Source organism: Hyperolius riggenbachi, chromosome 8, assembly GCF_040937935.1.
Source record: "Hyperolius riggenbachi isolate aHypRig1 chromosome 8, aHypRig1.pri, whole genome shotgun sequence".
NCBI classification, from domain to species: Eukaryota; Metazoa; Chordata; class Amphibia; order Anura; family Hyperoliidae; genus Hyperolius; species Hyperolius riggenbachi.
This window is the reverse complement of record NC_090653.1, coordinates 54,150,712-54,163,414: the sequence shown is the minus strand read 5'-3', so window position 1 is coordinate 54,163,414 and position 12,703 is coordinate 54,150,712. Positions and strand designations below refer to the sequence as shown.

The 12,703-nt window shown below is 45.1% G+C and overlaps 1 protein-coding gene across 1 annotated transcript in view; it reads left to right on the top strand.

The window, feature by feature from the left end:
- Positions 1–12,703, top strand: part of WDR62 (WD repeat domain 62) — a 98,310-nt gene that overhangs the window by 45,886 nt on the left and 39,721 nt on the right. Inside the window, exons 19-22 of the mRNA XM_068250432.1 lie at positions 1,620–1,742; positions 2,186–2,307; positions 5,222–5,274; positions 7,732–7,947. Coding sequence (XP_068106533.1) covers positions 1,620–1,742; positions 2,186–2,307; positions 5,222–5,274; positions 7,732–7,947 — 514 coding nt within the window. The remainder of the gene's footprint in view (positions 1–1,619; positions 1,743–2,185; positions 2,308–5,221; positions 5,275–7,731; positions 7,948–12,703) is intronic.

Sequence of the window (12,703 nt, the reverse complement as noted above, 5' to 3'; positions counted from 1 at the left end):
CAGTATATTAGATTCATGTTTAAAGCTAATGGGAACCCGTATTAGAAAAAAAAAGTCAGATACTCACCTAAGGAGAGGGAGGCTCTGGGTCCCATAGAGTGTCCCCTCTCCTCTCCCGGTCCCCGCTGCTGCGCTGGCTCCCCGTAGCAGTATTCGACAGTTTTGGTCAAAAACCGCTGTTTCCCGGCCGAAGGGAGGCTTCAGAAATGCTTCGGGAGCCTGAGTGCTCCCGTAGACTGGCCGCTCTACACTGCGCACGCGCGAGCGCCCTCTATGACGCACTCGCGCATACACAGTGTGGAGCCGATTGTCTTCGGGAGGACTCGGCTGTACCTGATATTAGATATGTCAGACAACTGGATTAACAAGGTGGTATGAAATGCTGTGCAACAAGGTGTACTGTATATTTAAAGGAAACCAGAGCTGTCAATGAACAAAGAATCAATACTCACCCAGGGCTTCCTCCAGCCCCATAAACACATGTGAGTCCCTCGCCGTCTTCCCGCGGTCTGCTGTTCAGCCGTGATCAGCCACGGTAACTGTCTCAGTAGTGGTCTTCTGCGCAAGCGCGGAGGTCCCACACATGTGCAGAAGACCACAACTGACGCGACTGAGCCAGTTACCAGGGCTGATCTCGGCTGAACAGCAGACCGCGGGAGGGCGGCGAGGGACTCGCATGCTTATGGACTGGAGAAAGCCCCAGGTAAGTATCAATCCTTTGACAGCTCTGGTACACTTAAATGTACTACCTGGTATTCCACAGGCACTTCCTCTGATATGCTTATTGAGCTTGGAAGCGGGCCATCTACTGACATTGCTTCTGACGGTGCCTTGCTTGTAGTATCATATGATTATTCAGTCTGAATGTCTATGATGGCTGCTGCAATGATGTTGATGCACTTTTCCTGTACTGATGTGTCATTACTCTCCATGTAATTGATTACCAGTAATGTGTTCAGACCTATCTGATATTAGTGTTTGAGGAAGTCTGTTTTACATTTCTACTGTGCCTCAATAAAATGCTTTTTTATTTAAAAAACAAAACAAAAAGAGAATGAGCTGCAAATAATTGCGTCTTGCATACAAATCGCACAGCTTGAAATTGGGACAGTCGTCATTTGCCCGGTTCCAAGATGTTTCAATCTTGGTAGGCGGTGAAATGATGAAGCCATCGTCCATGTAGATCTGTGTCTAAGTGGGGCAGGGCTGTGGAGTCTGAGCAATTTTGGGTAACTGTTGTCTGAGTCTGTGGTTTCAAAAACGGAGGAGTTTGAGTCGGATAATTTTTTGTGCCCACTCCACAGCCCTGGTTTGAGATTGAACCATCATAGGAATGAAGGAGGCTCTCTACTGGTGGTGATTAAACTTGCGTTTTAATGCAAGTTTAATCATCACCAGTAGGTTGCCTCCTTCATTCCTATCCTGGTTCTGTATGTGGAAGGGGTGACCCACAGAGGGAGTGTGCACCGGTGGACCAGGCAGTCAGTCCTGGGAGAGTGGCTGCTTTGGGGTCTATTGCTTCTGGTTTGAGATTGAACCATCAACTGAGCTGCTGCTAGGAAATGGTACTAGTCATCGGGCCATCACGTTGTCTATATGACATTGTATTTTGTTTGCAGCTGTGTGTTCGTCTGGCAGCTTGATCCCATCATGACAACTTGTATGAAGCAGCAGGTGGATGAAGCTTCTCTGGCGGGGAAGACCACAATAGTGATGGATGAAAACTCCCATGTTACTCATCGGTACGTAGCTTTCATGTTCTACCCATTCAAGTTAAAGGCCATTAATTAAGAACTCCAGAAAGTGTTGCATAAAGTGTCCTTTAGTTATATCAGTTAAAACCTGCCCCCGGGTCACTGAGGAGATGCAGCCAACGGGGATGAAGACCGAAATGCACGGACCATCGGAGAAGCATGCCAAGAGGCGCTATGCTGTCAAACTCTGCAGGACCCCTGGGACCAGAATAACGTTGAAGGAGGGCCTAGAACTGCTTGGGGGTCCTTGGGGCAATTGCCCAGTTTGCTCCTATGGAAGTGCTGTCCCTGCACAGCATGGCCAGGTTTATACACAGATGGGAGCGGGGTCTGTGGGGGTCAAGACCAGGAAGGGGGGGTACTTTTTTTTTACTGATTTTCTCCTTACATGTTCACTGTAAGACTCCTGACAAAATATTAATGTTTTCCAGGAGGGAGGTTTTCTTTGCAGACTTCCTGGATGAGAGCTCCCACGACGAGTTGTTCTTGGATAAAAGTACAAACAATGATGAGCCGTCTTTGGACACGCCTTCACGAGAGCACCCTGACATTGGTATGTGGAAGACACTCCTCATAATAGTATAGACTATTTTACCTGTAGATATATGGCAGATTCGATCACTGTGATTGAATTTGCTAGAAATAACTAATGCAAACGTTGTCAATCAATCGATTGATTTGGTGTGTAGCGCAGGATGGAAAATTGGTTGATTGTCAGCGGGTCGGGAGCGTGCCGCTAGTGGCGTTCGATTTGACAATGACCGACGCAGGGTGTTGGCAGTACTCTCACCTGTGCAACTGGCATGTGTACTCCGATGTCCAGTGTCTTTACTTCATGCTGTGGAGCTCCTCCCCCGTGTCTTCTTCTCTTCCCGAGTCATGTGACACAAGCTGAAGTTCAAGCACTAGAGGTCCAGGAGCGTACACGCCAGACCTCTAATGTTTGAACTTCAGCTTGTGTCACATGACTCGGGAAGAGAAGAAGACACGGGGGAGGAGCTCCGCGGCGTGGAGAAAAGCCACAGGACATAAGAGGATGCATGCTGGCAGGACAGGTGAGATCTCTGCTCCTGGGGGAGCACAGATGGGGAGCGGCAGCTCCACAGATTTTCAATCGATTTTCATGGTGACATCTGTGTACAGTGTGTAGGCAGCCAAAAGAGCCCTCTCTGATCAGATTCGATCAGAGAGGGATCTATCTAATGACCGATCTAGTCGCCATCTATAGTTGCATGGCCACCTTATAGAGAATCTGTAAAGTACCCCCATTCCCCCCCCCCCAGCCCCTGGAGGATACTTGACTTGGGGGAGGGGAAGCCTCTGAATCCTAATGAGGCTTCGCCCGTCTTCTTCATCCTCCGGGATCCGGGGTTGGCTGCCCCCGACAACGGTGAGGTTAAATATTTACCTACCACAATCCTGAGTAGAGGCTGTCCGATTGGGCTCAGGTGGAAGTAACCGAGCCCAATCGTGTGCTCTACTGCTCACAACCGACAGGTTTGTCTGCTGTATTTTGGGAGCTGCCAGTGCTGGATCCCTGAGACTTAGGAAGGAGGCTTCCCTCTCCTGAGGTAAGTATCCCCCGGGGGTTTTTTTTGTTGTTGTTGTTTTTTAACAATTTCTCTTTAAAGAGACTCTGTAACAAAATGTTCAGCCTCATTTCTTCTATCCTATAAGTTCCTATACCTGTTCTAATGTGGTCTGTCTTACTGCAGCCTTTCCTAGTTGCACAGTGGCTGTATTATCTCTTATATCATCTAATCTTCTTTCCTTTGTCGGCTCAGGCAGGAATGTGCTGCTCTGCTGTTATAGGTAGACGTTATAAACACCCTCTCCACGCCCCCTCCAGGCTCTGTGAGCTTCTCTCAGCCTATCACACTCTGGTTAGCAGCCATGTCTTTTGTTTGTAAACACTGCCTAAAACTGGCAATTACAAGCTGGGATCGCAGCAGGGAGTGGCAGAAACAGCACAGAGGGGCCCAGGAGAACATAATGAATAGAATGGTATGCTTTTTATTGTAAGAATTGTAAAGTACAGATTCTCTTTAAGAAATAACATCTGTGTACCTTGACAGGGTCCCAATCTATTGCAAAACAATTGCACTGTAATAAAGCGGCCAAATACCTATGTTGATCAATTATCAATCTGTTCACGTGGTCCTTTTTAATTAAAAATATTCTATCTAGGAGGCGAGATTGTGTGTGCAGTTAAAAGGCAGCCCCTGCATTTCCCTCAGTCTGGAAAAGGAGTTGGGTTTTCCGTTTGCTGCATATTGCCAGACACAGCACAGTGGAGTTGCTGAACTCTGACCCATGAGGAGACAACAAAACATTTGTAAAGCATTTTTTTCCCATAGGACTCAAGCACATAAGCTTTTCTCGGATGGGGACATAGTAGTTATTTCTGATGTGGAAAAAGTTATGTGATCATAAATGCCAAACTAAACAGGTGGTGTTTCAGTTCTGATATAAACGCCTCCAGGGTTGGAGCTGTCTTTGGGTGTGGCAAGGCGTTTCTAATGATAGAGGCAGCATGACAGAAAGCTCTGGCTCCAAAGGATTTGAGTTTGACTCTCCAGACGTCCAACTCCCATCATGCCTTGCAGTATAACTGCAAGCCTGATGCCACTGTAGTGCAATAAGCAGTCCTTATATGTGGGTATCAGAAATATAGAGGTTCTTGACCAGGTAATGGTTGAAATTAGGGGGACACTGAAATAAAAATATTTAGGGCTTCATGAGGCAAAAGAGGAACTTCTTAAGGCAATATTCACAACAGATAACCTTTTTATATTTTAAAGCATACGCGAGGTGACATGATGAGATAGACATGTGAATGTACTGTGCCTAGCACACAAATAACTATGATGTATTCCTTTTTTTTTCTTTCTCTGCCTGAAAGAGTTAAAAATCAGGTATTGAAGTAATAGTGTCTGTCCGGGTCAGGACTGGGTCGGAGTATAGCGTGACCCTCACTGATGAGGAATTACAGCCATAAGACACTGTCCTGGCAGAAGATGGTTTCTGAGAGCAGGAAAGAGCTAAAAAGGCCAATAGTTCATAGATTTTTAGCTCTGGAATAATTCAATGAATGTGTCATTGAGCAGAGGCAAAGAAACAGTAAAAAGGTGGATAGATACAATTGTTTATCTCGCAGCAACTCGGAGGGAGCAGGAATTCAAGGTCTGGCGATCTCCAGATCCCCAAATTACCCTTGTGCGGGGTGCGTAGCTCTAGTGCCATAGCAGCGCCCAGCTTCGTCGCTGAGCGATGTGCCTCAAAACCAACTGCTTCGCCTGCACACCTCTGCCCATAACATCATATACGGGAAGTTATTGATTTTTGTTTTTTATCTTATGTTGTTGTCACATTTGTTTAGTCAGTTATCTAATTATTTCTTGGCTCAAATGGTTTTTGTTCAAGCAGTACAGTAGTCTATATGAGTTTTTTTTTGTTGTTGCCCACAGACCCCACCTTCCTGCAGACTAACGGGAAGATGCCACTCTGGGTGAAGAAACTGGTGAGTACAAATGTTACTTGCCTGATATTCGGTCTCCCCAGCCCTGGTGTTAGCAGCTGCCAGTGTGGATGGATATGTGCCAGTCAAAGCAATGCTGGGAAACTGGGTTGGAAAATGACATTAAGAAATCTGTTCAGACTTCTCTTCAGGTGGAAAATAAGTTTGCTTTCTTAAAACAGAAAGTATTTGCAATTTATTTAAAGAGGAGCTGTCAGCCATACTATGCCAGATAACAAAACTACAAATATAAGTAGATAAATACTAGCTCTACTTACATAACATGTGTATTGCACGGTCCACGTGTTGATTTCAGTGAACTTTATAAAATAAAAAAAGGTAAATGGATAGAATTCTGTTCCCTGGCAGGGGCCATCTTTAGTCCCTCCAGCTGAAGCCAATGCTGAGGTCATTTCCTTCCTTACTCCCCCCCTCCTCGCAGCAATAGCGAGCGTTATATCAGAGGCACCCCCCACATCCATGGGATCAACTTTCTCTTAATTTACAAACTAATTACTTCATAAGGAGTCAGTCTGATAATTTGTCCTGCAGGCCAATATATCAGCTAGCTTCAATGAAGTGTAAATGTACATTGAAATCAAATTGGAGTCTTATAGTGTCATAGCCGTGTTATACTGTTTAATGCATTAGGGCACTGCTTCCCAACCGGTGTGTCGTGACCCCTTCATGTGTCGCGGCAACACTGGCTATGTGTTGCTGCGTTTCCTGCTCTGCCTCCTTCCCGCTTGTTGGCTCTGTCCTGCGCTCATTATATTAGAGCAGTGCTACAAGAAAATGACCGCCGATGTCCACATTTGTGGACATCGTCAGCCTTGTTTTTGTAGCCCTGCATTAATACAATGTGCGGAGGCAAAACGGTGAGTAGAGAGCCAGAGAGGAGGAGGGGAGCGATCCCGGCTATGGAGCGGTAAGTGGATCTGAAGTCAGAACATCCTCTCTGCTCTAAAAGATACACAACAGCATAATACATTTTAAGAAAGCGGACCTGAACTCATAATGTCCTCTCTGCCCTAGAACATACACAACAGCATAATGCCCTTTAATAACGCAGACCTGAACTCAGAATGTCCTCTCTGCTCTAAAAGATACACAACAGCATTATAACCTCTTACATATTGCGCCTGCAGCAACCTTACTGTACCAGCAGCAGCAGCAAATTATCCCTGCAACTACCCAACGCTTCCCCCCCCACTCATTGTGCAGCAATCACATAGTCGCTGCAGCCCTGCAAAGCTCTAAGCCTCATTTTCCAGTGATTTGATGATTATGTTTATTTTTCTAGCATACGTGACGTGTTAGGGATATACGAATGTGTGGCGTGATGTAACGTGTCACGCATATATGAATGTTTGGCGTGATGTGTCACGACCTGGAAAAGGTTGGGAACCACAGCTTTAGGGCAAACATTTTAATTGTGAATATAATCCCACTTTAAAGAGAATCTGTACTGTGAAAATCTTACATAAATAAACGTACCAGCCTGTTGTCTTCTCCTAGCCTCCTCTGTGACATTTTTGCAGCTCCTGCTGCTTTCCTGGTGATAAAATCACGGTTTTATGTATTGTTTTTATAAACAATGAAGATGGCCGCCAAACAGGAAATACATCATCAGAGCAGGTGCCTGTTTGCCGAGGCTCCTCTCAAATGTGACTTGATTGCTGGAATGTTACTCCCACGTGTTTCCTTAGCTGCTTGTCTGAGCTGTGATCTAGTAATCCAGACCACATTAGAACAGGTATAGGAACTTATAGGATAGAAGAAATAAGGCTGAAAATTTTGTTACAGAGTCTCTTTAAGAACCTGTTAGGTAAATGGAAGTTGGATTCTGATAGTCAAAAGGGGCTTCCATCATAATGATTGCGAGCTAATATTGCCCCACCCACTGCCACCAGAAGCCCCACCTTCTAGCTTCTTTAGGAAGCCAGGAGATGACATCACTATTTACAATGGTACTTACGCCCCAGTGGCCAGACCACTGTATTCCTACATCCTAGTTAGGGGGTCCAAGGACAGCTGAAGCAAGAGGGATATGGAGGCTGCCAAATGTATTTCCTTTTAAGCAATACGAGTTGCCTGCCTGTCCTGCTGACCCTCTACCTCTAATACTTTTAGCCATAGACCCTGAACAAGCATTCAGCAGATCAGGTGTTTCTGACATAGTTAGATCTGACAAGATTAGCTGCATGTTTGTTTCTGGTGTCATTCAGATACTACTGCAGTCAAATAGACCAGCAGGGCTGCCAGGCAACTGGCATTGTTTAACAGGAAATAAATATGGCAGCCTGCTTGTTCTTCTCACTTCAGTTGACCATTAAACTGATAAACAAATACAGTAATGCTTTAAAACAGAACTAAGCTTAAAATATAGAAGGGGAGCTGGTGTCGGTGATAAGATTACCTCATAGTTGGTATGTCTTTTTTTTTATTTGATCCCTACAGCAGGGAGACAAGGATGAGCCGCTGGCCGTCCTCTCACAGAACCACTACAAGCCCCAGGGACGCTGGGCTCAGAGCGACAACACTGATGTGCTGCGGACCTTCCTGAACAGCAACGAAATAAGCTACTGCTGTACAGGCCAACCAGAAGACTCCTTCCTGGACAGCACTCTAGACACGGGACACATCGAGCCAAAGAGTTTCCAGCAGATGCTGGAGGTGAGTGACATGGTGACCTGTTATCAGACAATCCTAGCTGGCTCTAGAATCTCATTTCCCCATATGGTTCTACACAAAACTAAAACAAAATAAAGAAAATTTGTATACATTTATTTTTATCCCATGAGAAATCTTTTCCTTTTCTCAAACGGATCATCAGGGGGCTCTGTATGGCTGATATTGTGATGAAACCCCTCCCACAGTGTGATGTCATGACCATGGTCCTGACAGTTTCCGGTCTGTGAACCTCGTTGCATTGTGGGAAATAGCTTTTTACAGCTTTTTCCAACTGCCAAAAAAGCAAGTAGCATCTCCTTAATCTGACATCACCTGCCAGCAGTACAAATGTCAGCATGTGATAAATGTCAGAATGTAAATCAGGGAGAGGAAATCTTTTGCAATGGGCAAACACTGACTAAATCATTTATACATAATACATGTAAAAATTAAGCAATTTTTATTACATTATTTTCACAGGAGTTCCTCTTTAAAGTGTACTTGAGACAAGAAGCGTCTCAGGTACCATACTTACCTGGGGTTTCCTTAAGCCCCCTTAAGGGCCCTTTCACACTAGAGGGCTTTTTCGGCGTTTTAACGCCACAGCCGAAGTTGGCGTTTTCCAAGGTAAAATGAAAGTCCATAGACTTTCATTTTACCTTTCATATCTAACGCTGCGTTTTGGAGCGTTGCGTTTCAACGCTCCCAGGAGCTTTTTTTTTAGGGCTGACCGCGGCGTTTCTCTTTACAATTGATAGTAATGTGGTGGCTTGAAAACGCCTGCAGCCAAAACGCAGCGTTTTAGCCTTTTACCACTGCCTGTAGTGTGAAAGAGCCATAGGCTGCTTGTTCCTCGCAATCTCCCTGGGTGACTCCTGTCACCCGTAATTGCACCCGAAATACTGGCCGAGTCGTGCGCCATTGCCATGCTCCTGTCCCTGGGAGTGATCATCTGCTCAGAAGTACTGCTTAGGCGCGTGATTTAAGGACCTGAGGTATTATTTTTTTTCATTTCTTCCCCTCTTGATCCCTGTGATTGCCTCACAGAGGCCAGGAGTCAATAAAAACGGCTCCTGGCCGATAGGAGGTAGCATGTCACATGACATCCGAGTTTACTTCCTTCAGGACCAACAACGCTACATCAGAGTCGGAGAGCCACAGATGCGGCGTAGATTCTACTTACCGCTGTCCCGAACCAGTTAATGGAGAGGAATAAATGTAGACAGGGATGTACAGGGTGAGGTTCACTAGGACATCATAATTGAGACATGGCGGCTGGTTCATAATACTAAGATGGGGGCCACAGCCCTATTTGATGCTGGCTATGTGCCTTGCTCTGGCTTCTGTGAGGATTTGGCTGCCCAAATAAGGGCGCCTCCATGTCGGCATAGGCTACAGTTTACCCAGTGGAAGAGTACCTATACTCTGTGTATAAAAAGTGAACACTGCTCACCACACCACCTCTAGGACTGGGAGCAGAGCCAAGGCAGCCATAATCCATTAGGCATCTAAAGAGAAGGAAAGGATACGCTTGACCAATCCATAAAAGTCCAATCTTTATTGAAAAACGCGCACAATGGACACAGCACAAAGTTTAGCTTATGCGTATGGGAGCTTCACCATCTCTCCTTAGTCATAGCTATGTCCATTGGCAGTGCTATGTCCATTGGCAGTGCTATGTCCATTGGCAGTGCTATATCCATTGGCAGTGCTATGTCCATTGGCAGTGCTATGTCCATTGGCAGTGCTATGTCCATTGGCAGTGCTATGTCCATTGGCAGTGCTATGTCCATTGGCAGTGCTATGTCCATTGGCAGCGCTATGTCCATTGACAGCGCTATGTCCATTGGCACGTTTTTCAATAAAGGTTGGACTTTTATGGATTGGTCGATCAACTACCTATACTCTGCCTGCTTACTTACCTTGGCAAGTAATCTAGGTGAATTGTAGATTTTAGAAGGATAGTACATTTAGGCTTTATTAGGTAGATATGCTATATTTTCCCATCTATGGTACTAGCCCTGCCCCCTCCCCATGCAACACCTCATCGGTGCCCAGGCTGCAGGCTAATGTCTGGTACACACCATGCAATTTCCCATCAGATAGACGGGACAAATAAGTTACAACCGACAGTTCCGATTTTCTTATCAAATTTCCGATCACTTCTATACAAAATCAATCAAAAAAAGATCAGGAATCAGATCGTACTTGTCTGCAATAATTGATGCAACAGGTCTCTGACGGGAAATTGCATGGTGTGTCCCTGGTATTAAGTATACACGACTACCTGACAGATTCAGAGCACTTGTGCCCCACAATTACACATCCAAATCCTTGCAGTGCTTCTGAATTTTTTTTCTCGGATTCTGGATCCGTATTTGTGTGTTTGAAATTGGGCACAATCCACCTAGTGGAAACGGGTCCTTAAAGAAAAACTCCGACCAAGAATTGAACTTTATCCCAATCAGTAGCTGATACCCCCTTTTACATGAGAAATCTATTCTTTTTCACAAACAGACCATCAGGGGGGCGCTGTATGGCTGATATTGTGGTGAAACCCCTCCCACAAGCAACTCTGAGGACCGTGGTACTCCTGGCAGTTTCCTGTCTGTGAACCTTGTTGCATTGTGGGAAATGGCTGTTTACAGCTGTTTCCAAATGCCAAAAAAGCATGCAGCAGTTACATCACCTGCCAGCAGTAAAAATGTCACCATGTGATAAATGTCAGAATATAAATCAGGGATTTAAAAGATTTTACAATGAGCAAACACTGACTAAATCATTTATACAAAATTATTGTAAAAATGAAGCACTTTTTTTATTGCATTATTTTCATTGGAGTTCCTCTTTAACATGAACTAATTACCATTTTTAACACCCAGGGCATCCCAATAGCATATTAAAAATGCATGCTAACAACGTGGCTCATTAATAAAAATCTTCTTTATACATATACATTTTTGTTAGACTTTTATTGCTCTACTTTTCACGGCCTGTTATCCTCTGAAATAGAGAATGCATTGAATGCTAAATTGCAGGCCTAAAGTAGTTTAAAACATCTTGCATGTGCATACATCAATCAGGGAGTGTAATTAGAGTTCTGCTTTACACTGACACACCAAACTCACTGTGTAACGCACTGAAAACAGCTGTTTGTGTTGTGACGGCCATGCTGGACTGGTGTGCACCATGGCGAGAGTGCAGGCCATGGCGGTTTTCAAGCTCATATGGTCGCCGGGCTGTGGTAGCTCGATGATAGAACAACAGTGACTGTCCAGCTGATCAAATTTGGTCTGTCCACAATGAAGCAACGAGACACTCATATAGCTGGCGGTCATTGCTTCATTGTGATACGCGAGCCCCTTCATCGCGGCAAGGTAATGATCACGAAGGGGAATTGGCACATGTACATGCCTTTTTGTTTTGTTGTTGCAGCTGCAGTGCATCCAGAAAAATTAGGCAGACATGTACACGCACCAGAAAAATTTAGTATAGCGGCCTTAAAAATTCAGGATTCCACTTGGAGTCCTGGACCCTGTTGGTGGTGGCGGAGAAGGCACTCAAGCGGCCTGCGGGCAGAGGTGCTGTGTGGAGAGCGACTTAGTCTTGGGGCAGGCAGTCACACGACGTGCAGGCAGAGATGCTGTGTGTGGGGACTGACTTAGTCTTCGGGCAGGCCTGAGCGTGCTTTGCAGACCAGGCCCTTGACCCAACGTTGTGTACCAGAGATGTCATCACTTGCCTTTCAACATCACGGTACAGTTTAGGTATCGCCTTTTTTGAGAAAAAAATGCGGCCTGGTATCTTCCACTGCGGTGTGTGGCTTTGCTTTTGTGTGCTGCTTTTCCTCAGGTGGTCATCCCATTGCAGTTTGTGCTTTGTAATCCTGTGCCTTCATAAGGTAGTTGTCCCTACGCGGGTCTTGGTCTTTCCATGGCCCAATTGTCGGTGGCAGAGAGTACAGATGGCATTGGGTACATGGGACAGTGGGAACAAGAGGTCCTACAATCTAAGGGGGGTGAGAACACAGTGGCATGGAATCGTTTTATAGATGATTTATTCTTTGTTTGGAGAGGCCCTAGGGATCATCTGGAGATTTTTTGTGAGGAAATCAATAGACATTGGTCAGAAGTAAAGATAACAGTAAAAATCGATGAGGATAAAGTTGATTTCCTGGATTTAAACATCTATGTACAGGAGAATAAATTATGCACTAGTACTTTTTTCAAACCAACTGACAAAAACGGGTACATTCCCAGAGACAGTTGCCATCACAAACGATGGCTAAACAACATACCAAAGGGCCAATTTATGAGAATCCGCCGTAATTGTACGGAGATGCAAGAATTTAGGAAACAAAGCGGGGTATTGGTTCAGAGGTTTTGTGAAAAGGGATATAACATAAGGGAGCTGGAGGGAGAGGGAGCTGGAGCTAGAAGTAGACAAAGTGGCAGCTATGAATAGAGAGGATTTATTGCAAGATAAGGCTGGACCTAGAAAAAAGGCAGGGGAGTTTGATGTACTGCTGGATTTCAATAGTCCGCACCGAGCTATAGAAAATATTATGAAGAAACACTGGAATATATTACAGCTTGATAACGTTCTAAAGAAGGCACTACCAGAGAGACCAAGCTTTATTTATAGGAAGGCTCCTAATTTGAAATCAAGATTGGTGACTAGCTATATAGAACCTCCTGTGATACAAACTGGGGATCTTCTGGGACAAAAAGTTTTTTTTTCCATGCAGGGGTTGTAGGGA